Source organism: Pteronotus mesoamericanus, unplaced genomic scaffold, assembly GCF_021234165.1.
Source record: "Pteronotus mesoamericanus isolate MK-2021 breed Mesoamerican mustached bat unplaced genomic scaffold, CSHL_Meso_final contig_41, whole genome shotgun sequence".
Taxonomy (NCBI): domain Eukaryota; kingdom Metazoa; phylum Chordata; class Mammalia; order Chiroptera; family Mormoopidae; genus Pteronotus; species Pteronotus mesoamericanus.
The window spans coordinates 1,265,875-1,293,620 of NW_026555152.1; the positions used below are offsets into that span (position 1 = coordinate 1,265,875).

General features: G+C 38.4%; 1 protein-coding gene across 1 annotated transcript in view; it reads right to left on the reverse strand.

The window, feature by feature from the left end:
- B3GLCT (beta 3-glucosyltransferase) overlaps positions 1–27,746 on the reverse strand; it is an 89,393-nt gene that overhangs the window by 41,602 nt on the left and 20,045 nt on the right. The window contains exons 5-7 of the mRNA XM_054577089.1: positions 14,227–14,303; positions 13,614–13,725; positions 584–720 (exon numbers count right to left, since the gene is read on the reverse strand). Of these exons, the coding sequence (XP_054433064.1) occupies positions 584–720; positions 13,614–13,725; positions 14,227–14,303 (326 nt within the window). The remainder of the gene's footprint in view (positions 1–583; positions 721–13,613; positions 13,726–14,226; positions 14,304–27,746) is intronic.

Here is a 27,746-nt window from a genome sequence, read left to right on the forward strand (position 1 = left end):
TACACACAAATAGCTAGGTATGAATATCTATACTGCCTCCTGTCCCTCCATGTGGCCCTTGTTTAAACATGCATACCCATGCACATGGCAAGTAATCAACTGCTAATCCCAGGCATGTTACTGATTCATTTTCTTACTGACAATCAAAGTCAGAGCTATTGCTAACTAGGCCCATAACAACAGTAATAACATGCCTCAGGTTAGAGCCCTCGGAGCATGTATATACTCTCCCTCAGGATCATGATTTCTTTTTGTTTGTTTGTTTTAACTTTATTGAATTTACTGGGGTGACATTGGTTAATAAAAGCATATAGGTTTCAGGTATACAATTCTATCTATGTGTATATTGTATTGTGTGTTCACAATCACGATTTATTACTTACCTTATTTTGTAGGTGAGTAAGAGGATGCACAGAGAGGTTGAGTGATGAGTCTGAGGAGACCAGCAGGTAAGTGATGGGGCAGAAGAAAAGACCCCCAAGGACTTCCCATTCTGCCACACACTGCCTCTGGCTGAAACCCATTTGAGAGATCCATCAGTTATAATACCAGTGAAATTTTTAAAAATCTAGTAAATTCTTACTTGTTCACAAGTGGAATACTAAGGGCCCAGCCAGCAGCAAAGTCTGGATATTTAAAAACTGTAGGATTTTCTGAAAAGGCGTAATGGTGAATTATTGTAGATTCTTCATCATGCAATGCTTTTCCTAAAAACCACTCCTGTAAAATAAAGATATAAAATGTCAATTAAAAAAAAATCATGTAACACCAAAAACAAAGTCATATCATTAGTTTTATTTAAATATTCTAGGTGATAGAAATTAGCACAGATTATTAATTTTTTTTAATTTTTTATCAAAAATATCATTAATACTCATGATAATGAACAGAACATAATCTTTGTCCAAGATAATAATTTAATATCATGGCATCAGGATAAACAAAATGTAGTCATTATATAACTATAAAAATTTGGTATTTTATAAAATATTCCATATCAAAATATTATAAAGGCAAAGAAAACAGTTCATTTCATGCCCCACTGAGGTTTGCAAAGAATTTGGACAATTCCTTTAGAATCAGTGCCTATTTTATTCATTTATTCATTCATTCCATTAACATTTATTACTAATTGTTATCAATTAGCATTTAACACCACACCAGACAGGAACATGACTTACACAATAGTGGGGAGACAGAAAGTAAGCAAGTAAATAAAGTAAGTTCAAATAGTGACTACAATGTGCTATGATGAAATTATAACAGACTGATTGGCGCACTACCCTGGGAACATGTGACATTGAACTGAACAACAGTAAGTACTGTAATATCAAGGAGCCAGCGATGCACAAATCTGGGAACAAGTCAAAGCAGTTAATACAAAGTGTGGCTAGAATATCCTGGGTGTAAGGAAACTAGGTATAAGTGAGAGATGCAGAAGACACACAAGAGTGAGTTTGACATGCTAGTGGAATGCAACATGCTCTTTATTCTAAATGCAATGGAAGACTCCCACTTCAGGCCACAACAGAATAGCTTGCTTCAGACCTACTCCCTCACTGAGGACTAGTATAAAATCAAGAGAAATTACTTAAAGAAAATGGTTAAGGGCATCAGAAAACAACAAAGATAGGATGTGAGAGCTAATATCCCAGAGAAAAGGGACACCCATCCATGGAAACCCCATATTCACCTGCTTTTCCCCTCAGGAATTTGCTCGTTCCCAAAGCAGAGAGCACACCACAGAAAGCAGCAGCAGCTGAGGACCCTGCAACCTCACTGGACTAAGACAGACATTGGAGCTGAAAACTGCCCAAAAGGTAGAGACTTAAGAGGATCACAGGAGGTGAGACCAAATTTCAACATATAATTGTCCTTCAATTACAAAGCCAAAGGAAAAACCAAGAAGCAAGTGGAAAGCAGCAGTGGAAAGACTAAAGAGCTGGGCACAGACTCCAGCAGTGGTGCAGGGGAGCTCAAGGCTGAAGTCTAGGGTCTGCCAGAGGAGAAAGGGTTTAGGAGCAAGGACACAGATCTGTCCAAACAGGGCCTACAGCCCAGGAGAACATTAAATCCTCCTGTAGAAAGGGATATCATACACAACCTCTTCAATTTTTCACATAAAGCATCTGGCATTTAGTGAAAAATTACCAGGCATGAGAAGAAACAAGAGCATACTAAAAACAAAGAGAATAATGAAAAATAGACACACATGGAAAAATCAGATTTTTCAGTTATCAAAACCATAACTATGATTCATATATGCTTAATAAAGTAGATAAAAATAAGAAAAAATTTACCAAAGAACTAGATTATACGAACAAGAGTCAAATGTAAATTCCAAGACTGAATAATTAGGAACTCAAGAGGATATCAGACACAAGAGAAGAGAGAATTAGTGGCCTGGAAGGCAAGTCAGTAAAAAATATCCAGATTAAGAGGCAAGATGGCAGGGTAGTGAATGGAAGTTACACTGACCTCCTTCCAGGAGCAATCTGGAATTACAACTAAATTGTGTAGAAATCACTCAGAACAAACTGAACAATAGCGAGAGAGAAGCCTTGTAACTTCAGATAGAAGAATTAGCTTTAGCACAACCTAACTTATAAGGAGTGTGGTGGAGGCTCAAGAAGGCTGGCTGGGCGCCCACAGGCAGCAGCAACAGAGGGATATTTAAGTGGTCAGTTGGATCCCCTTGATCCCCACTCTGAGAACAATGGGGTCTAAACCATAAGCAGGGATCCCCAGCCTACAGCACCAGAGCCCAAAAAGTACACAGATAACAGTCAGCTGTGAAAAGTGGCAGGGTTGCTCTCTGCCAGAGATAAGCAACTGGAGATGCAAAGAGCTGTTTAAAGGGCCAATGCATAAATTTTCATTTGCAGCCACTTACCCTGGAGTCCAGCAAAAGGGGAGGGGCAGAGTGGACTAGAGACACCTGAGGAGAGACTGGGAAAGGAGGTTTTGGGGAGAGAACTGAGGGACTAGCTGGCAGGATCCCAGTTCTGATTCATCCCCCATGCAGCAGCTGCCATCTTGCTCAGGCAGACCACTCCCCTGAGTGGCAGCAGCATAAGAGGAAACAGTAGCCCCTCCACAGAGGGACTCTGCCCTGGCCCTTTGGTGTTTAAGCCTGACTGCTGAGTACAGAGTGGCAGTCACATATAGTATATCCTTGGCTGAAGGGGGTGCAGAGTGGACTATACACACTTGAGGAGAGACCGGGGAAGGAAGCTTTGAAGGGAGAACTGAGAGAGTAGCTACCAGGACATGGTGCTGAGTCATGCCCCATAATGCAGCAGCCATCAGGCTCTGGCAGACCACTCCTATCCAAGCAGCCTGAGGGGAAACAACAGCCCCGCCTCAGGAGGGATTTTGCCCTGCCCTATGGTGCTTAAACCTGACTGCTGAATACAGAGCGACTAGATTAACAGCTGAAGGAGACAGCCACAGGCCGTAGATTCCTGGAATTCTCAAACAGACTGCCTAAGGTCCGACAGGGTCAACATCAGACAACACCAGAGGCAGATCCTGAAAGAAAAACCAGCGGTAAAAACTACAGGCTACCGAGATGAAATCTACTCTGGTCTTCTTCATGACTTGTGATATTTTCTTTACTACATGCTCTTTAATGTTCATTTAGGGTCCATCAAGTTTGTACACATTAAGTCATTAGATTTCATAGTAATAGTTTATTTCTCTCTTATCTTATAATAATCTTAATCTCTTTACAGCCTTATTAATACTGGTTCATTTGCTGTTGATACTGGGATTGGAGCAGGGACTTATTTTTGCAGATGTGGTTTTGTTCTGGAAGCACCTGCACAAAAACACGCAAGATGTGGTAGGCAGAGTGACCCTCAGTCAACCAGCTAAGAGTGTAGGATCCACCAAGGAATGACCAAACAACAATCAAAACCCAATTACTTCCAGAAAGTCAACATAAATGGCATAAAAGTCATCCAAAGGCACCAAGTTCAGGAAATCAAGGAAACTGCACCACTGAATCTCACAGGTCTCCTACCATAGACGTTTATACCAAAATTTAGGAAGTCAAGTCAGATCCATTTAAGAAGCAGAAGCAAAAAAAGAATCTCAGAAATAACGGGAAGGCAAGGAAACAACCTCCAATAGAAAGAGGAGGAATCCCCAGAAAAAGAACTAAATGAAATAGAGGCAAGTAAACTCCCAGATATAGAGTTCAAAACAATAGTTATAAGGAAGCTCAATGAGCTCAGTGAGATAGGAGAGAATTACAAAAAAGTGAAGGGAACTATGAGGAACTACCTGCAAAATATATCAGCATTAAAAAGGACATAGAAACTATCAATCAGAGGCAAGAGGAAATGAAGAATACAATTTCTGAATTGAAGAACATAGTAGTAGGAATCATAAGCAGGCATATGAAGCAGAGGATCAAAACAGCAAGCTGGGGGACAAGGTATAAAAAGCTCCCAGAAAGAGCAAGAAAAAGAAAAAAGACTCAGGAATAATGAAGAGGTGTTCAGGGAAATGCAGGACAACATGAAACATAATAATATCCATATAATAGGGATATCAGAAGGAGAAGAGGAAGAAGGGATAGATGAACTGTTTGAAAACGTAATGATGGAAAACTTCCCTAATTGGAGGAAAGAAAAAGTCTCAAGTCCAGGAAGCACAGATAGCCCCATTCAAGAGGAACCCAATGAGGCCCACTCCAAGATACATCATAATGAAATGGCAAATATCAAAGACAAACAGAGAATCCTAAAGGAAGCAAGGAACAAACAGGTAGCAACACAAAAAGAAGTCCTGATGAGGCTAGCAGCTGACTTCTCAACAGAAACACTACAAGACAGAAGGGAACGGCAAGAAATATTCCAAGTAATGAAAAGCAATGACCTGCAACCAAGACTACTCTACCCAGCAAGGCTCTCAATTAAAATGGAAGGTGAAATAGGAGCTTCCCAGACAAAAGACTTAAAGAATACATCTCCACAAAACCAGCAGTATAAGATATGCTAAAGGGACTGCTTTAAGAAGATGAAAGAAAAGAAAGAGAGAGAGAGAGAGAGAGGAACACAGGTACAAAGGGGAAAAATGAATAAGTACCTATCAATAATAATTTTAACTGTAAATGGATTAAATGGTCCAATCAAAAGACATAGGGTACCAGAATGGATGAGAAAACATGACCTACACACATGCTGTCTACAAGAGACCCGCCTCAGAACAAAGGACCTACACAGACTGAAAGTAAAGGGATGGAAAAGAATATTCCAAGGAAATAGGGGGAAAAAAGCTGGGGTAGCAATACTGATATCAGATGAAATACATTTCAAAACAAAAGCCATAAAAAGAGACACAGAAGGACACTTCATAATACCCAACGGAAGAATCCATTAAGATGACATAAACATTTTAAACCTATATGCACCCAACATAGGAGCACCCAAATATATAAGGAAAATATTGGAGGACTTCAAAAAAGATATAGACAGCAACACACTGATAGTAGGGGATTTTAACACCCCACTGTCAAAAATGGATAAATCTTCCAAATAAAATATCAACAAGGATACTGTGGAACTGAATGATGCATTAGATCAAATGGACTTAACTGGAATATATAGGACCTTTCATCCCAAAGAAGCAAAATACACATTGTTTTCAAATCCACATGGAACTTTATTAAGGATAGACCACATGATAGGATACAAAACAAGCCTCAATGAATTCAAGAAAATTAAAATCATAACAAGCATTTTCTTGGACCACAAGGCCTTGAAACTAGAAACCAACCTCATGGAAAAAACTCAAAAATATTCAAACTCATGGAGACCAAGTTATTATACAATAAATGGGTCAATAATGAGATCAAAGAAGAAATCAAGTTTCTGGACACAAATGAAAATGAACACACAACAGTTCAAAACCTATGGGACACAGTGAAGGCAGTCCTGAGAGGGAAGTTCAAAGCAGCACAGGCCTACCTAAAAAATATAGAAACATTTCAAATAAATAATCTAACCCTCCAGCTTCAAGAACTGGAGAAACAACAACAAACAAAGCCCAGAGTGAGTAGAAGGAAGGAAATAATCAAGATCAGAGCAGAATTGAATGTCATAGAGAGTAAAAGAACAAGCTATCAATAAATCCAAGAGCTGGTTCTTTCAAAAGATAAACAAACTCAACAAGTCTCTAACCAGACTCATCAAGAAAAATGGGAGAGGACCCAAATAAATAAAATCAGAAATGGACGAGGAGAAATAACAACTGATACCACAAAAATACAAAGGATTTTAAGAAATTACTATGAACAATTATATTCCAAGAAATTGGAGAACCTCGATGAAATGGACACATTTCTAGAAAAAGATAATCTTCCAACACTGAATGAAGAAGCAGCAGAAAGCCTGAACAGACCAATAACAGCTGGTGGAACTGAAGCAGTAATCAAAAAACTCCCAGGCAAACAAAAGCCCTGCACTGGATGGTTTCACAGTAGAATTTTACAAAATATTTAAGAAAGAGCTAACTACTGTCCTTATCGACAATTCCAAAAAATCCAAGAAGAGAAAAGACACCCAAACTCTTTTTTATGAGGCCACTATCATCCTAATCCCAAAACTAGATAAAGACACAACTAAGAAAGAAAACTACAGGCCAATATCGCTGATGAACATAGATGCTAAAAATCCTCAACAAAATATTGGCAAACCATATCCAGTAATACCTTTAAAAGATCATCCACCATGATCAAGTGGAATTGATCCCAGGGATGCAAGAATGGTGCAATATTCGCATATCAATAAACGTAATACATCACGTAATCAAAAGGAAAGACAAAAGCCACATGATCATCTTAATAGATGCAGAAAAAGCATTCGATAAGGTACAGCACCCATTTATGACAAAACACTCAGCAAAGTGGGAATAAAGGGGGCATACCTCAACATAATAAAGGCCATATACAAAATAGCTACAGCCAACATCATACTAAATGGGCAAACACTAAAAACTCTCCCACTACCATCAGGAACAAGACAAGGATTTCCACTTTCACCACTTCTATTCAACATAGTATTGGAAGTCCTAGCCACAGTGATCAGATAAGGAAAAAATAAAAAATAAAAGGCATCCACATTGGAAAGAATGAAGTAAAACTGTCACTGTTTGCAGATAACATGATAGTATACATAGAAAACCCTATAGACTCCACCAAAAAACTGCTTGGCCTAGTATGTGATTTTGGCAAAACAGCAGGATACAAAGTCAATATTCAGAAATCAAAGGTATTTTTGTACACCAACAATGAAATATCAGAACCAGAAATCAGGAAAAAATCTCATTTGCTATAGCAACAAGAAAAATAAAGTACTTAGGAATAAGCTTAACCAAGGAGATAAAAGACCTGTACTCAGTAAACTACACAACACTGAAGAAAGAAATTAAGGAAGACGCAAATAAATGGCAGCATATACTGTGTTTATGGATTGGAAGAATTAACATCATCAAAATGATGTTAATCAATTATAGATTCAACCCAATCCCTGTTAAAATACCAATGACATACTTCACAGATACAGAACAAACATTTCAAAAATTTTATATGGAACCATAAACAACCCCGAATAGCTACAGCAATTTTCATAAATAAGAACAAAGTAGGAGGGATCACAGCCTGACACCAAACTATATTACGAGGCCACTGTAATCAGAACAGTCTGGTACTGACATAAGAACTGACACATAGATCAATGGAACAGAATAGAGAGCCCAGAAATAAATCCATGTCTCTATGGTCAGTTAATATTCGACAAAGGGGGCAGAAGCATAAAATGGAGTAAAAATAGCCTCTTCAACAAATGGTGCTGGGAGAGCTGGACAGGTACATGCAAAAAAAAAAAAAAAAAAAGATATTCTACCACCAACTTACACCATACACAAAAATAAACTCAAGATGGATAAAAGACAAATATAAGTTGCAACACCATAAAAATCCTAGAGGAGAACATAGGCAGGAAACTCTCAGATATCCATGCAGCATTTTCATCAGTATGTCCCCTAGAGCAAGGGACATAAAGGAAAGAATAAACAAATGGGACTTCATCAAAATAAGCAGCTTCTGCATGGCTAAAGAAAACATCAGCAAAATGAAAAGGGAACCTACTGTATGGGAAAATATATTTGCCAATGATACCTCAGACACGGGTTTGATCTCCACAATATATAAAGAACTCACCCAACTCCACTCCAGGAAGACAAACAATGGAATTAAAAAAATGGGCAAAGGACCTGAACAGACACTTCTCCAAGGAGGACATACACAGGGCCCAGAGACATATAAAAGGATGATCAGCATCACTAGCCATCAGAGAAATGCAAATTAAAACCAAAATGATATACCACTTCACACTGGTCAGAATGGCCATCATAAAGAAATCATCAAACAAGTGCTGGCAAGATTGTGGAGAAAAGGGAACCCTAGTGCACTGTTGGTGGGAATGCAGACTGGTACAGCCACTGTGTAAAACAGTTTGGAATTTCCTCAAAAAGCTAAAAATGGAATTCCCTTTAGACCCAGCAATTCCACTGCTGGGATTATACGCTATGATTCCCAAAACACCAATTCAAAAGAACCTATTTACTCAAATGGTCATAGCAGCACAATTTACAATAGCCAGGTATTAGAAGCAACCTAAGTGCCCATCAGTAAATAAGTGGGTCAAAAAACTATGATACAGATTGAGGGTGGAAGTTTGGGGTGGATGGGGAAGGGGAGAGTGGTGGCTGGAAAATGGAGACAACCGTAGTTGAAAATAAATACATACATACATACATATATTTAGTGACTCACTGAACAAAAAAGCGATGGTACATTTGCACAATGGAATACTACACCGCAGAAAGAAAGAAGAAGCTCCTACCCTTCGCAACATAATGGATGGAACTGGAGAGCATTATGCTAAGTGAAATAAGCCTGGTGGCAAAAGAGAAATACCATATGATCTCACCTATAAGTGGAATTTAACCAACAGAACAAACAAGCAAGAAAAATATAACCAGCAACATTGAAAGAATAAAATAAACTGGCTGTATCCAGAGGGGAGGAGAAAGGGAGCAACAGGGGAAAGAAGGGGAAGGGTCAAGTAAAGGAACATGTATAAAGACCCATGGACAAAGCCAAAGGGGGCTAGGATTGAGGATGGGAGGTGGGGGTGGGTGGGGCAGGGGAAAGTGGTGGCAGGAAAATGGAGACAAAAATAAAAAAATAAATTTAAAAAAATCCAGATTAATACACAAAAAAGAAACCATAAGAAAAAAAAATAAACACACAAAAGAACATAAGAGCAATATAGAACACAGTGAAAACATCTAAAATAAATGAAATTGGAAACCCAGAATAGGAGAAAGAGAATGAAACAATCAATTTTTGTTGAAATAGAGCCTTAGAACCTTCTAAAACTGACAAAAGTCGTCAAGCCATAGATTCAAGAAGGTAAACTCCTTCTTGGTAAATATAAACTCCTATCAAGGTAAATATAAAGAAAACTACACATCGGTATAGGTATATGTTGGCCGAAAAAACATACAGCGAACATCTTAAAGGTAGTTGGTGAGGGGATTGAATACACATTTCTTTCAAAGGAGCAAAACAAGACATATAGCAGACTTTTCAACAGAAAAAGAAAGAATATGAAAGACAGGAGAACAGCATCTTTACAGTGATAGAAGACAACTTCGACAAACTGAAAATGCTCTAGCTAGTGAAACTATCACAGGGGCAATGGGAAACCACTGAAAGTTTTCAAGCAGGCAAATGATTATCATCTGAATTACAGAGGGGCTAGATTATTAGGACGGCAAGAGTAAAAACCAGGAGATGAGCTGGGAGGCTCTAATAACAGCCATGGCAAGTCATGATGATTGCCTTGACCTGACTGGTGGTATTTAACAGATAGAGAAGATGAATGAAAGGTGTATTTTGGAGGCAGAGTCGACTGGACATGCCAACATGGGGTTGAGGGAAAAAAAAGGAATCAGTCATGGCCCTAGGTTTTTGTATAAGCAACTGGATAGATGGTGATGCCACTTCTAGGATGAAGGAGGCTGAAGATGGAAGAGGTTTAAATGGTCAGGAATTCAGTTTTGAACATGCTGAATTTGAGGTTCCTATTAGATGGATAAGTGGAGGTATTAAGCAGGCAGTTTGATATATGAGTAGGAAGCACATGGCTCAATACTTTGATTTCTTCATGCTCTGCTCAAATGTGGACTGATCAGTGAAGGGCTCCCTGAAGACCCTACATAGAATAGTAACCGCACGCGCCCCCCAACCCAGTATATCCCTATCCCTCTTGCTCTGCTTTATTTTCTCCATAGCACTAATGATCATCTGATACCTTATTTGCATTTTTATTTATTGCTCATTTCCCCTGCAACAAGAATATCCCCTGCTTGTGGGTAGGGCTGCTGTCCACTCTGCTCATTGCTATATCCCAGAACACCTAACATGTACTAGGTGCTCACTAGTTTCTGGTTAAATGAATGGAGCAAGCCCAGGACAGCTTTTAAAGGTATCTCCCCCTATGAAAGAAACCAAAGCATATCATTTAAATCAAGTATCCTAAGTTCTAAAAGTTTTATACATGCTCTCTCTTTTCCAACCATTACCACCTCATTCCCTATTCTTTATCAGAAAATAAAAGCAGGAGAGATACAGTACTATTTCTCAAGAGCCCCCTTCTGCCAGTGGTTGTGTTCCAGATACCGCCCAGAATCTTAGTTGCGGTCCGTTCAACAACAGGTCACAGATAAACTGTGTGAAAGCCATCAACATGGCTTGTATATTTAGGATCACAGTTCCTCCACCTGATGGTTTTCTTCTTGATAGTTTATAAACACATTAAGTCATCACTGGGCAAGTGGAATAATTACAGGACAAATGGCCTCAGCTTGAGATAGAAAATTCAACATTTAAAAAATCTATAATATAGCACTTTATCAAATTACTAAACAATTATGAATATGAAAATCATCACATTTAGCATACCATGTCTGTATAGGTTATTTTTTAAAAGATAACCATTTCAGTATATTTTAGCTTCTTCCTCACTAATCTTTCACTGTTATAATCTCCTGTTCCAAACAGAATTTTATGTAGAATATGTTTTTAGGTTGTATCTCCTACAGGTAGTGTTCAGCTATTACCTAGTATATAAGATTGTCAGTAAATATTTTATAGTGGACTATACTGTAAACTACTTAGAAAGACTAATATAGAATATGTGAAAAGAGGCACCCCCCCCAACTTTCTTAATGGTTTTCTTAATGGCTTCCTAATAAAGGCCATTATAATCCAGATAAACTGTAAAAAAATAACTGGGACATTGTTCCGTTAGTAACTTAGAATTACTCCTTGCTGGCCCCCTGTATCACCTCCATTAAAATAAAAAAGCAGAACTAAATATATAAATGCCAACTTAAACATTCAATAATAGGAATTGCTTGTGGAAACTGTGGCACATTTATAAAATGAAATTATAAACAGCCATTAAAAATTATGAAAAAATAAAGTCAAGAAACGTCAGCAAAAGCACACACATTAAAAGCATGCAGTGAGAAAAAAAGACTTCATCAAGATATGGAAATTTATATAAAATCACCTAGAAAGGCAATTTAACATGGATTAATTATTTTAATAAAGATTAAATTTTTCCATTTAAAATATTGTATGACGGCATAAATTTGCATTAGTAAGAATGACAGGAAGATATTAAAGGGAAAAAAGTCAAAAGCAAACAAAATAACTTATACTCTAACATATTCCATCATATTATTTTTGTGTAGTTTATTTGTATCAATATGCAAGCCAGGATTGCTTTGTACTTTTTTCCCTAAAATTTCAAATGGTAGGGCAAAACCCACTGGTTTGAGCTAACCTCAACATTGTGTAATTTTTATTCCAAATGCTAGTTTCAAAAGAAATAAAGCACCCTAGATTTCCCCCCTACAGTAGAGTTCAGAAAAGAGGGGAACATCTTATTTTGCCTCTGTTCTTGCTTTTCATGAACTTGCTTTGAACTTTTGAATTTGTTCCAATTTTCATTAAAAAGCACAGTGAGTCACCATTTCCTGAACAGAATTAAAGCTATGGATAATGGGAAAATAATCTCCAGGTGAAATGAACACTAGGAGGAGACTGAAACTCCTACATCCTGAAAAAGATATGGGAGGTTTTTCCTAGTCAAAAGGAAACATAAAAGCCTAACACATGTTTTACATAGAGCATGACAAAAGGTACATTGATGCTGGTTAGCCTCATTTGAGACATGGTCATAATTCTTCTCTCCTTTGAAGGAATTACGTTTTTAACCAAAAAACTTTCTTATTCAATTGTATCTGTATCTGCCCATAAAGCAAAAGCATGAAGGGAAATTACAATGGATCTTTCGAGCATTTAAAAAACATAGAAAATGGTGGTTTTATGACAGTAACAAACATTCCAGCGCCTGAGAAGTCTAATGTTCACTGTCACCCAACTTTTGGTGTCTACATCAACAAACCAAAAGTCAGAAGCCCCTTTTCCTTCCTGTTGTCCTCAAGAAACCTGACCCAGTTCTGAGTGCACATCAGAACATGGGTGGGGCCAGCATCCAGAGATATCAGAAAGGGCCCATTCTGTTAATTCCAAGTTTAAAGAATTCTGTAACATGACAGGGCTTCTCCAAGAGAATGAGCAGCCTGGTTTTTTCTTGACATGTCTCTGAGTTAGCCCTCTAAACCTTCAGAGGCACTGAACACAGCCCAGCAGGAAAGCTGACATCATAGGATTATCCAGTATTTCACAAGTGTGTATTGACCATACTGAGTGTTCAACACGCTGCTCATGCTAGATTAGAGGTAAACAAGATCCAATGGCTACAACCTGGCTGCACAAAATGAAATTAGAAACATGAAGTAACAGTGAATTTCTAATGTTAAGATGCATCCCTTCTCACCTCCAGACCTTTGTAAGTATGACTGCTTAGAACACACTCTTTCTCTATTAACTCCTACTTATCCTACACAACTCAGATAAAATGTCACTTCCACTCATGGCCCTCCCAGATTAAACCTGATGCCCAGCTTTGTGCTTCAACAGCAGCCCACATTTCCCTTTACTAAAAGGGGTCTCACGTGTACCTGTGCCTGCTTCTGTCATGGTCTCCTGTCTCCCTGCGGGCCTGCACCATGCACGTGGTCAGGAACTTGTCTGTCTGCCCTGCTGTCACAGCAGTACTCAAAAATATTCCTTATCTAAAACAATATGTGCTCCATGTTCATAAAGAGATATAACCAATTTAAACATTCCTTAACCCTAGGTTATAGTTGTTAACTCTGAAATTGCTAGCACATGTAAGTAGATTTTTCTTTTCCTTTAAAAGCAGCTTACTGTTAGTTCCATCCCTCTGAAAGCTAAAAAACTTAAAGAGAATTATTTAACACTGCTTCCAGATATTCAACTACCATTCCACTCTTTTTCATTTTAAAGTAAGTGTTTTATTAGGTTTAAAAACCTCTTAGTCAAAATTTTCTTTCAAATATTTTCCCCAAAAGATATATACTGGTATTGAAACTGAATTCACCTTTGAGGGGTCATATCTTCTGAGCATTTCTAAGAGTTCTGGAACTTGTATTCTTGTCTCTTCTTCACAGAAGAAAATCCATGATGAATTTCTGCTAAATGTTACAGAAAAGCTGACAAAAGGAAATAGGCTATAGTAATCACTTCTATAAAGGGAGTTTTTAACAAGGTTTAAAATCAAAAAGCAGGAAATGGATGAAGGACATATAAAATGGCAAGAAATATAATTTTTTTCCTTATATTTTTCTTTAACGTAGCGTTTCAGCTTATAGGAAAGCTAGATACTACTGGTTTATACAACAGGTAGGCTTCTAAAGTTAACTCTCTCCATAACGACACCAATTTATAAGACAGATAATTTTCAAATATAAATATCAAATACATAAATATTTTGCCTTTTAAGAAAGAAGCACATTTAAAAATACAAGCCATTCATGGTTAGGAATCAATCAGCAAGAAATATGGTTACTGTAGTAGTCATAAAAAGAGGCGTTCAATCTTATTTCACTTACTGGCTTGAGAAAAAATATACACCTTCTTGATTCAAAAACTAGGGAGTTTATGGGTGTCCAGAAAGAAATGTCAGAAATGTATACATTTCTAGGGAAACGTACTGAGGTAACAGTGGGAGTATTGTCCATGCACCTTCCTGCTCAGACAGCTCGTGAAGCAGAAGGACTCTGGGAAGTTCCTAAAGAAATATATCAGAGAAGAGAAATAAGTAAATATATGATTATTCCAATTCTTTTTTTAAAAAGACTCAATCTTAAAATGAAAGAATGTTTAGAGACCTGACATTTTACTCTTTGCATTATTCTCATTTTTCTTCTCTTCTGGAGCTAATAGAAATGAAGAATTTGGGCTGAATCCAACACACCATCTCTACCTCCCAGACATCAGACACTGAACAGCACTGAACACCTCCATGAAGGGTCTTTGGTGACACCTGGAGCTGACCTGACATTTCCCTATTTGCAAAGGTAACTAGAAGGGAACAGCCCAGGGGAAGTAGTCAGAGAGCACTCAGAGGCATCAAAATAGTTATTGTTGTGCCCTGGCTGGTGTGGCTCAGTGGTTTGAGTGTGGTCCCACAAACCAGAGTCACTGGTTTGATTCCAGCTGGATTCCAGTTAGATTCTAGATCTGGGCTTATGCCTGTGTTACAGGCCAGGTCCCCAGCTGTGGGTGTGCAAGAGGCAACCTATTGACATTTCTCTCTCTCCCTTCCCCTCTCTCTAAAAATGAATAAATGCAATCATTTTAAATAATAAATTAAAGGTAACCTAGAGAGATAAATGAGCCCCAAATCCACTTTTTTAAAAATAGTTTTTGTTGTATATATACCACAAGTAGCATGTGGAAAATAAAACACTTTGGCTAAAAAAGAAGATATAATATCCTGTTTGCCTCACATGAAAATAACATTTTTTAAAGTTCCCTAAAAACCCCAAAACACCATGATAACAAAGAGTTTGGAATATAAATACTAGAAATATAATCCTTATGTATTCAAGCAACAATAGTTATAGCATAATAATGGGATTTCAAAATGTATAAACATAGGAGGAACTAAAACTCAGAAATGAGACACAACTATGGTTAAATAAACATGCACACATATACACAGAAAAACATTAACACTTTTAAGGCTATGAATGTTAGCTTTGAAGTAAAGCACTATTCATTATATTTCAAGTTATTACAAGCCAAAAGTCAGATACCTAATATGCTTGAACACCTCCCCCAACAAACTTTAGTATATTCTGTGTTTTATCCTATTTCCTGGTAACTATTACAGATAAAATAAATGTCTAAATATTTAAAATATCACTACTCTAATGCAGTGCAGTAATATTCCATATTAGACATAAAGTTCATAGAAGTTTATTATTTAAGAAGAGAAAAATGGTTTTAATATAAATCTTTGGAGTTAGATATCAAATAAGCCTCATTTCTTTATGTTATGTAGCATTTATTTTAACTTCCATGTACAAATACGAAATGCAAAACCAGTAATCAAAGGTTAAATCAGACTAACAACACAGCATGTTAGAGGGGGAAAAAAAAACCCTAATGGCTGAATTAACAGTGACCCAAGATACTCCAGGGCCTTCATACTGTTAGGTCTAAATTATGCAGTAGTTTTCACTGTCGCTTAAAATATTGCTATAAATGTTATATATATTCATGAGGGACTGTTTAAGAACAAATACTCTGTGAAGAAAACAAAAAATTAACATTTGCATAAATTTTTCAAATAATTATGGGAACATGCTAATATGAACTAGATAGAAAAGAAACAGCAAATACTAAAAAAAGTTTTGTAAGAAAATAAGTAGCAAATGAGCTATTATGTAGCAACTGAAATTATCATAATGAAGACTTTATAATAATGGAAGGATCTTTATGTTAAGTGGGAAAACACATGACTCCAACGATGTATAACAAATTCATATATGAAGAGAGACTACAAAGGAACCAGAAAAATGAAAATATTCATGCCAGGATGACAAAAGTTATTACTTGCATGCTTTAAAAACCCTTTAACATAGTTAGAACATGTCTTAGTTTTAAAATGTCTCGAGGAAAAATGAATGAACCTCAAAATTTTCCTCCCAAACAAGTTATAGGAAATACAGGGTGGGCAAAGGTAGGTTTAAACTTGTATGTGACACCCAGAGTTTATTCTTGTATTATTATTTATTAATTATTGTATTATTGTATTATTTTCCATACAGACAACTGTAATCCTACTTTGGCCTCACCTTGTATGTAAGTGACGTCACCAGGTATTGCACCTAGTCAGGGAATGTCAGAAGAAAGGTAGTCTCTCACTTTCCTAGCCAAGATGCCAAGTTAGACTTATGACCAACTTCTGTCACAATAAAAGTGCAGTATGCAAAGAAACGCTTAGTCAGCACAAAGGGGCAACTAAATTTTAGACTAAAATAAACTCTACGGCTTACTGGTGGATGATAATCAATTCTATCTCCATTATTTCTTTGTGCACTAAATCATATGCTTGGATTTCATATTTGCTTCAGCTGGTGAACACAAAAATGGCAAGGAAGCTTTCTATACCCCTATATCTTCAAAAAAAAAAACACTCCAAAAACTGGTATGCTGTGTCAATAACTGTCTCCACAGGCATGTGAGTACCTCTGACTCAAAAATATAAAGCTCTACCTTGACACTCAGAAACCTGATCTTCATAAATTCTTCATTAAGCAAAGATCACATTATAAATAAATTTTCATCTACTAATATCCAAACAGCCCCAAGAGTTTTTACTCTTTATATATGTATATGTGTGCATGTATGTGTATATTCTGTGTGTGAACATATAAGACCCAAATAGATACACACGTCCTCATGTGTATTAGCATTTCTAAGATAAAATAGTTTAAAAGATTAAAATTTTCTATCAAATGGTTTTACCTCAGGTCTTACCACTTGGAATTATTATAATTTCTGTTCTTTCTATCTGTCTAACACCTCCCTGGGGCTTACAACTCCTTAAGGAGCCATGTCACCATCCTAAGGCACCTGAGATGCAAAGCATGTTTTTAAATATGTAATTGGATGAATAACTGAGAAAGAGTTTTCAAATGAAAAGTCAAGGGGAAAGTAAGAAAATGTTACATCAGAAGAGACATCTGGGATAAAAGCTAAAGTAGAAACACTTGTGCATGCAGCCCTGCCTACCATCAATGTAAACCGTGCCTATTCACCAAGCCATGCTATTTCAAATCTAAAGGCAAGGCACAGTCCTGTCACAAAGGAGGTGATACCACAGCAAAGGCAAGCATAAAATACAAATGACAGCCCTGGCCACATGGCTCAGTTGGTTGGAGCATCATCCAGTGCACTGAAAGGTTGCTGGTTCAATTTTGGGTAAGGGCACATGCCTAGGCTGTGGGTTTGCTCCCCTGTTGTGGTATGTATGGGAGGCTACTAATAGATGTTTCTCTCTTAAATCAATGTTTCTCTTTATCTCCCCCCACCCACCTTCCTCTCTCTTGAAAATCAACAGAAACATGTCCTTGGGCAAGGATTAAAAAAATACAATAAAAAATTTTAAAATACAAATGATCAAATGTGGGGAAATGATAGGAAAGGGAAAGAAAATAAAAAACTTGATCACAATAACTTAAACTTTTTATGTCACCTCTGTCTACCTGTCTCATTGAACCAAAGTCAACCTTTATTTCCATCCTCAGCATCTACCGATGTCCTAATAAGCACTTCAATCTCAGAAAGTCCAGTGGACTTCCAGTCAGTACTTCCTTTGAACATATTTCTTATCGAGGCATAAATATTCACATTTAAAGGTGCTATTATTGAAAACAAACAAGTTCAAAATCAACATCTAACTCATCACCTGTGTAGCTGTCACAAACATTCGTCATCTTCACTAGGAATTGCATGTGACTGCAGAGAGGGCCAAGCAGTCTACAAATGCTCTGAAAGTGGAGAAAGCCCATTATTCTGGTTATGGAGAGGGAACTGTGAAAAATTTATAGCTAGAAATATTAACAGTATGAATAAAAAAAGCCAACATTTGAACAGGAATGAAACAGATTAATATTTAAAATACACAAATTACTTTCATTATTAGGTAAATTTGGTTTCAAACCACTTTAATTTTCCTGACTCTGGAAAGAATTCAGCTCATTTAACTCCATGCTGCTGGCCTTTTCCCCTGTCCACAGACTGCTTCCCAATATTTGCAGCCTGTCCATCCCTTGATTTAAAATATAAGCCTAGCAATAACAAGTTGATGGTCTAATTCAGTCTCACTATTCAGACCAAGTACTAAATTAGAAAGAAAAAGCCCAGACATTTGTTCAGTATTAGGCAAATGTTCTAAAAGGCTGAACCTGGTTAAAGACTGATTCCAGTTCAACTATATTTCCAAATTCCAACTATTTTATCGTTCTTAGACACTGAACTGAGCTTTTAGACCAACAAATAAATTGTGATGAAAATAAACATCTGTTTACTATTATAATGTCTTCTATAAGACGTAGGCATATCTTGTGAGGATAATAACAGAGCTGTGTAACATGCTGTTTGAAACACGTATCAGACAGATTTACTAGCTTTTAAAAACCCAATATTATTTATGGACCAGTAGTTGATATATGATGCTATAATAATGTATCTTCCAGGAATCTGAGCCTGTTTTTTTTTTAAGATTTTTCCAGATACCTGTCTTAATCATTAACTGTCCTTTCTTAGGAAGAGAAAAATATTACCTCATTATTTATGAAATTTATTTTTATTAACCATTTACTTTGAAATAGATTATTAAGTATACTTTTATAGCTCATATAAATCTGTTTTAACTAATCATTCATTCACTCATGAGAGGCAGTAAAGCTTAGCATCTAACGACCTGATTTCTGGAGCCAAAGTACTTGCATGGGAATCCTTGAACCTTCTATCTGGGCTGTGTAGTCTTGAGCAAGTTCCTTGAACTGTCTGTGCCCCTGTTGTCTTCTACCTAATACAGGGATAACCATAGTCTTGGAGATCAAGTGAGTTACTACATGCCTCCTCTTATTTTTATTATTGATTTGACAATATTTGAGTAACTGTATGTGCCAGACACAGTTCTAAGAACACAGTAAACAGCTATAAAGACACAGGGCTGAGTCCCTGCCCCCTGGCAGCTCACATTCTAATGAAGGAGACAGGCAGTAAGCACATAAACCTAGAAGACAATGTCAGGAATAAATGGTATTAAAAAAACAAAGCTAGCTAAAGGGATGGCATGAACAAGACACTGTTGACTAACTGGCGTGGAAGTCTGCACACATCAGCTGCACCAATCTGCCAGGTGACTTAAGCCCCACCTGTGTGCCAGGAGGCAGAAGAACAGGTTTTGGAGCCAGGTGAACCGAGATATAGGCCTGGATACACTACTTATTAGTGATATGACTAAGGGCAAGTCACTCAACCTCTCCAAGTCTGTTTCCTCACTGCAAAATGGGGAAAGTGACTGTAACCACTTCACAGGCTTAAACAAGCTGAAACAAAAAGAGCACAGTACAGTGTATTGATAGGAGCACCAAAGGAAATGGTAACAGTGACACATACTCCACAAGAGTCAGCTAGGATGACTACTGTCATTCCAAGTCCGTCTTCACTCCAGGCCCTGGCCCCATCTACTTGACATCTCACTAGCCCCTCCAATCCCACCTTTCCAAAAGTGAGTTCATCATGTTAGTTCACAGTCTATCACCTTCCTTTCATTCACCCATTCACTAACATCTAGGGGGATCTGTAACTGACCACCTCCATCCATGCGAGTCCTCACAGTTGCCCCACGCAGGAGTGAGAAAGCTCTCCAGATGTCCTAATGAAGCCTTCGCTGACACTGGCAGGCAGCGTTGGCCACGTCCTTGTCTGTGCTCTCAGTCTGCTGTGCTGACACAACTTCATGCAGCAGCACACAGGGCAGGCAGGGCTCCCCTCATCCACAGTGGCCCACTGGGAGCAGATCATCCTGAGCCCACCCACCCACCATGGGCACCATCTACATGGAACACTAGACACTGAACACTGATGTCACCACTGCAGGAGTGGGTTCTAAAGCAACTGGCTTCTTTGGGTCCCTGGCTCCAGACTCAGAATCTTGCATGGCCACATGCAAGTGGCCACACACAATCACAGGTACCCTCCCTCAGGGAGCTCAGGGAGACCCGCGTCTGCCTCTGTTCTTAATGGGCCATGGCCCAGCTCACACCACAATCACATGGCATAGAGTTCTGCAGTACGGACACAGGGTTCAAATGCTAGGCAGCCAAAAAGAGACAAATGTTCATGACATGGCCTTCCATGCGGTATGAGGGATTAATTATTGCTGAGCAACACCCCCTCCCCCTGGAAGTGGACTTGGTCTCATTGGGACATCTTGCCCAGACCCTTGCATAAACTAAATACCAATAAAGATTTATTACATAAATGGATGAACAAGTTTTTTATAGGATAGCATTAATCACAGTTTTATTTAGCAGCTCTATAATGGACAATTAAATTTATTTTGCCATGTTTGAAAGTCAGATTTCTCATCTGTTAAAGCAGAGGCAATTAAACTTACTCCCAACGTTGTGGGGAGGGGTTAGAAACAAATTGTGGCAATTTTTATTATTATTGAGTTGAAATTAAAATAGGAGTATAGAAAAAAAATACAAATTATAGTCCATACGTAGTATCCTGAGCTGAAATTAAATGGAAGCAAATCCTTGGTTTCTGTAAAAAATAAAACTGAAGTAAGTAATTTTATAATATCTACAGGGTTTGGCACATTGTTAGTACTCAATAAACATGTAATATGTAAAAATATGCAAGATAAAAGACATTAATGTACTACCTTGAGAAGGAATCACAAGTGCTTTTTTAATTTTTTTTAGGAAGTGCCACAGTGGAAAATGCACTGCGTCTACTGATTATGTATATTAACTTATCAAGTGAGAAGGTTTAACTGTCAATCAAAGGGTATTCGGAAATAAGGTTATAATATTTTACTCAGAACAAACAGCAGGAGACAAAATTACAAGTGTTTGACTCCAGCCCTGTCCCTCTGTCCTATAAAAGGTGAGATGAGAAGGAGAAACCATAATAGAATTATAGAAAATGCTACATGCTCTCACTATATTTAACCAGGATTCGATTAAATGTCAAATCAATCCTAGTGGATCTGAACTAGAAGATGCCATAGCTGGGTGGGGGATTCACTTTGAAAAGGCAAAAAACCATGCCTCCATTTCTTGGCGTGGTTTATCCTATGATACACAATGAGGAAACAGGTCATAAGAAAATGACAGAGTAAATTGTTGCTCATTTTCTAAAAAACAAGCTCAGATTTGCCAAAGGCTACATAGCAAGGAAGCAGTACCAGGTTATGAAATTGGATCTTCAAATTTCAAAACCCACATGCATGCTACATAAACCATCTCTTCTCACTTCCAAATAATTCCTCAGCTTGCCCATCTCATCCTATTATTCTGCCCACATCCATCTCCATCTATGGCAGTATTTTTCTTTCTTTTTTTTTAAAAAGAGTAATTTATTCTACCTTTTCTCAATCACAGTTGACATGCATTATTATATTAGTTTCAGGTGTACACCCCAGTGATTAGACATTACATAACTTACTAAGTGATTGTCCCAATAAATGCACCCTTTTGACAGCAAATATAGTTAATAGAATATTACAGACTATATTCCCTATCCAATGCTTTGCATTCCCGTAACTATTCTGTAACTACCAGTTTGTACTTCTTAATTCCTTCACCTTTTTCACCCCAAATCTTCAAAATCCCTCCCATCTGGCAATTGTCAAAATGTTCTCTGTATCTATGAGTCTGTTTCTGTACTGCTTGTTTATTTTGTGTTTTAGATTCAGTTCTTAAATAGATATGTATTTATTGCCATTTCACTGTTCACAATTTTAATATTTTTTACTCTTATTCTTAAAGAAGTCCCTTTAACATTTCATATAACAAAGGCTTGGTGATGATAAACTCCTTTAGTTTTTTCTTGTCTGGGAAGCTCTTTAACTATCCTTTGATTCTAAATGATAACATTGCTTGATAGAGTAATCTTGGTTGTAGGTCCTTGCTTTTCATCACTTTGAATATTCTCTGCCAATCCCTTCTAGCCTGCAAAGTTTCTGTTCAGAAATCAGTGACAGTCTTATGGGAGCTCCCATGCAAGGTAACTAAATGCCTTTCTCTTGCTGCTTTTAAGATTCTCTCACCTTTCACCTTTTTCATTTTAATTATCATGTGTCTTGGTGTTGGTCTCTCTGGGGTCATCTTGTATGGGACACTCTGCACTCCCTGAACTTGTGTGTCTCTTTCCTTCACCAAGTTAGGCAAGTCTTCTGTCATTATTTCAAATAGGTTTTCAATTTCTTGCTCTCTCTCTTCCCCTTCTAGCACCCCAATGATGTGAATGTTGGTACACTTGAAGTTGCCCCAGTGGCTCCTTATACTATCCTCATTTTGGGGGGATTCTTTTTTCCTTTTGCTGTTCTGATTGGGTGTTTTTTGCTTCCTTATATTCCACAATGCTGATTCGATTCTCAGCTTCATCCACTCTCCTGTTCATTCTCGGTAAATTATTCTTCATTTCAGCTAGTGTATCCTTCATTTATGACTCATCCTTTTCTATGCTGTTGAGACTCTCACTAAGTTCATTGGGCATCCTTAAAATCTGTGTTTTGAACTCTGCATCTAGTGGACTACTTGTCTCTATTTTGTTTAGTTCTTTTTGTGGAGTTTTGTTCTATCCTTTCACTTGGGACGTGTTTCTTTATCTCCTCATTTTGGCATTCTGCTACAGCTCCCTGTCTTGGTGGTGTGGCCTAAAGTAGCAGGTGTCCTGTAGGGTCCAGTGGAACAGCTTCCCCGGTCACCCAAGCTGCAAGAGCCCCTCCATGTGGGCTGTATATACCCTCCTCTTATCATTGAGCCTTGATTGCTATTGGCACAACTATGGGAGCAATTTACCGCCAAGCATATTAGCTGCAAGGACTGGCTGCAACCACTGACCACTGACCTACAACAATTGTGGAGGATCAGCTGTGCAGAGGTCTACTCCACAGAGCACGACTTACTTCAGCAGGGCTCTGGAGCCCACTGATTCCACCCCTTGAGTGTGTCACTTGTGGAGGTGATTGGGTGGTGCTACTTTAACATGGTCCTACTGGGAAAGCTGGCTCTGGAGCCTCCTGGGAGGTACAGGCCAAGGTCAGCCACTGCCCATGTTCTGCCTAGAGCTACCCGGAATGAACTGCAAAGTGATTTTCAAACGGCTGCTCTTGTGCTGGGCTTGGAGGTATCCAGGTGAGGCCAAGCTGTGAACTAAGGCCAGCTACTGATAGTACCAGTCCCAGGGCAAGAGGTACAGGGCACACTGAGGCCAGATGCTGCTTGATTGAGAAATTTTAGGAAAATCTGGAGCATGAGCCAAGGCAGGCCATTCATATGGAAAAACCACTGGATATAGCTTGGATTGGCCCAAAGGTTGGGTAGGACAGGGAATCACCACTGTAGGATGAACAGTATGATCTAGGTTGATGGAATCGCAGAAGTGGCACCTGCCTTCTGGCTCTGTGGAGGGCGGGCTGATCAAAGGAACAATGGACTCTGCCCGCACTTCTCTATGGGAAAAAGCTAACGCCGCAGCTCTCACACTGAAGCCAGACAATTCAGTTCCTCCCTGTATGTTCCTGATGCCTTTCAAGCTGCTGCCTCAGTGCTACAGCTCAGAGCAAGTGAGCTTGACTAAGTCCCTGTGTGTGCCCTTTAAAAGGAACTACCCGGGATTCCAGAAGCCCTCTGTCACACTCAGCTACAGTCCCCACTGGTTTTTAAGCAAGAAGTTATGGGGACTTCTCTTCCTGGCATTGGAACCTTGGGCTGGGGGTCACGGTGTAGGCCTGGACCCCTCACTTTTTAGGAGGGACCTCTGCAACCAAGGTGTCCCTCCCAATTTTTATCTGCCACGCATGGGTGTGGGACTAGCCTGTTCGGCGCCTCCAGCCTGTTCGGCGTCTCCAGCCCTCCTACCAGTCCCAATGTGGCTTCTTTAATTCCCTAATAGTAGGACTCCATTCAGCCAGATTTCAGGTGGTTCTAAACAATGGTTATTCCATAGTTTAGTTGTAATTTTGATGTGGTTGTGGGAGGAGGCAAATACCATCTTTACCTCAGCTGCCATCTTGACCAGATATCTTGGATGAATAAATTCTTATTCAACAACATTGTAATCAAGTCTCCAGTTTAACAAATAACTTAATGTGATTGCTTATTACATTAACACATATCAGTTACTACAAAAAACCCAAACATTTAATAATTAAGCATCCAACTGCTCTCACCTAAAAAGGAAAGTCAAGTGATAGAGACACAACTCTCAAAGCTAACCTTTTAATGACGTGCTTCCTGCTGTCTCCTTGCCAACTAAAAAATGTCTAAAAAGTAGAAAACACAAGGCCATCTTTCTAAAGCTTCTTCACACTATAACCTATGAAAGGCTTTGCCCTGGCTTTCCTGGCTTATTTTATAGAAATGAGGTTTTTTCAAACTAATGAGCCAAGGCCTGACTAACTCTTCCCATGAAAATGATTTCCAAAACTTTCTTTGAACAAGCAAAAAATAATCATTTATTTGTGAAGTTCGGAGTCTGCCAGGTTTTAAATAAAGTTCATACCACAAAAGAGGCAATAAAATTAGAAGTGTCTGTTCCCTGTAAAAGCTATTTTCTTGGGGGTGGTGAGAGTAGGAAGATTTCTGAGCAGTTCAACTGTCTCAATTTGGCCTGAAGCAAAAAACGTAATCCAACATCTACCATAAAATGTAATTTACAGCTGCACCAAACCCCCAAAATAAAACCTTATAAGCCTATCCCATTTCTGAGTTTGTTTTTCTGTATTTGCAGGATGCTTTAAAAATAGAACCATAATTTATCTGCAGTTCTGCCCCTTCTCAGGTCTTGCCTTCATTCCAAACTCCATCTTAGTCTCTCCTGGCACTCTCTCCTTTGGTGACTTACTTCCTGTCCCCTGTGCAAAGTGTTACCTAACCTAGCATGACTTTTGCCTTGTCCTAAGGTTAAAGGTCATATTTTATAGTCTTCAAAATGGTGTGTGAACGCTTGTTTTATTGGAACCTACACACAATGATGCTTTATCTTTTTTCCTTCACTGTTTCCAATTTTATCATGTTTTGAAATTCCTTTGGAAAACACAGTTTCCATAATGTTAGGCAAGTGTTAATGCACTTCTGAAGCTACGGTATAAATTCTCTCATTCTAGGATCTCCCTGATTACTGGACCCCAAGATCTAAAGGGAAGAAAGACCGCTCTGACCACCTGTCCATCACTACATCAACACAGGACACTCCAGAGGACTCTAAGCTGTTTGCTCCCATTTCATGTAACAAAAAAAAAATTGCACAATTCTTCAAACATCCACTGAAAAAGGAATTTTTAAGTTCAAAAAACAGAAGTCAAATCATAATCAATACACAGATGCTATGCACATAATAGGCATTTAAAAGGAAATGCACTGAAGCACCTAATTAAGAGGTTGTGGCTCAAACACTCCTGTGGGCTTCTATGAGCCCACCTCCACTTGAGTTTTTGTTTACACACCTCTTTAAATAGTTAATCTTAAAAATGTCTGTCATGTAAGTGGAAAAAACTCAGGGAAAAAATAGCACTTCTTCAAAATCTGTATCCTTATATCTGCAGATTTGCCCTTAGGAGCCACATGCATCCACCATACCCCCCATCTCACCAACTTTGCTTACCCTCTGACCCAATCTAAACAGATCACCATTCCACAGCTCACCCATGTTTTCCTCACCCAACACTGTGCTTCCACAAACACCAGTTCCCACCTGGCACCCCAAAGGGGAACTCCAGACAGATGCCGTCATCGTCTTCCAGTCCCTGTTCCAAGTTCTATAGCTACATCTCATAGCTAATGTCTCATCTTTCCTATCTGAGTTTAAAAAAGTCTTCCTTCTTATTCCCAGGTTTCACATGCACAATGAACACATTATTAACTCATGCTCTTTATAATTTTTACACTCTACTTCCTCAACAGCTTTCAATGAGCATCATCTTTCTCTAGGTCCCCATGTGCTGTCCAGAGATGTCCTTTCATATTCGAAAGTAGCTAGTATAACTACAGGTATCCAATTCATATTTGTTGAATAAAATATTTTAATATACTACGTATTTTGGATTTCTGATTTTTACTTAATTATACAGTCATTTCTATTATGGAATAGTTACCATCTACCTCATCAGTAGTTCAAAGAACTACAATAGAATATCTTTTCTAATTCCTTTCTAATACTTTGCTCCACAGCACTCTAGAATGGTACTCCAACACAGAACAGCACTTGGCAAAGTCTGCTGGCTTATTGATTAGAAGAAATACATAATTGTAAACATCAAAGGCATTATAAACTTCATTATAATCTTTAAAACTGGAAATGGGGATGACCCCTATTATTTAGAAAGCAAAGGAAACAGTTACATCACTCTAGTCACAACTCTAAGTGCAGTATTAAATTTCACACTGAAATTTGTATATTCACTCATTACAAGGATGAAAAATGTTCGTGTTTTTAATAAGTCCACATATTAGCACCCTGAGGCAAACAGGCACAGGTAACAAGTTGCCAAAGCAAAAGAGCTACTAGAAGCAGATGCATAATCATAAAGACCATTCCATTTCTGCTCCTTAATTGTTCTGGCAGGTACTGTAGGCAAGGGTAACCCGACAAAAGTAATGAATAAATAAACAACAATTCTAGACATCTGGTCCTGTGGAAGGAATAAATATTTGGGACTATCAGATAAATATTCAAATGAAAAACTTAATGCAGGTCCCTCCCTCACTAAGCCACTTTTCTGGCTGCTCATGGTGGGCTAATCAATGCGGAGACCCAAACTGCCACCTGAAGCATTGTAGTTCAGGTCACAGGGACAGGTGGGCCCCGGACAGCCTGTTCTGTCAAAGGTCCAGCACACACCTGCCAGCCCACAGGACGGCCCCTCCTTGAAGGGGCCAGGACGCTCCCCACCCCCATGCTGGGGATATCCTAACTTCTTCAGCCCCAGAATCTGTTTTGGTGGCTGGTGAATGACCTGTCCATTCTTTTTCAAAAATATGTAAATTTCTTAAAACAAGTTCCAGTGAAATTTTAATTGGAGACACAACTGCCTCACAGAGGGACTTTGCCTCTCTATGTTTGTGCATCTCAGCGTTTAGTTCTCTGTAGTTAGTTCATCAGCTCCATTTTCAGACAGTTCTAAGTCTGGGTATCTCACCATTGTCCAAAGTGTTGTCCAAACCATCAACAATCTCTGAATCTCTAAAATGCTATTCATGGGATAAATTCAACTTCTAATCACATATGTAGAATTAAAAAACTCTATAAAGAGAAAAAAAGGAACCAGTATCAAGTATATTTGCCCACTGTAAAATCTTTCTGGCCACTTCAACTACCAAAAGGACTTGTTAATCCAAACAGAATTATCTAAGTCATAACAACACACTCTGAATCTTGTGAGTGAATTAAGTCCAAGGATTAAAGTTTTGTC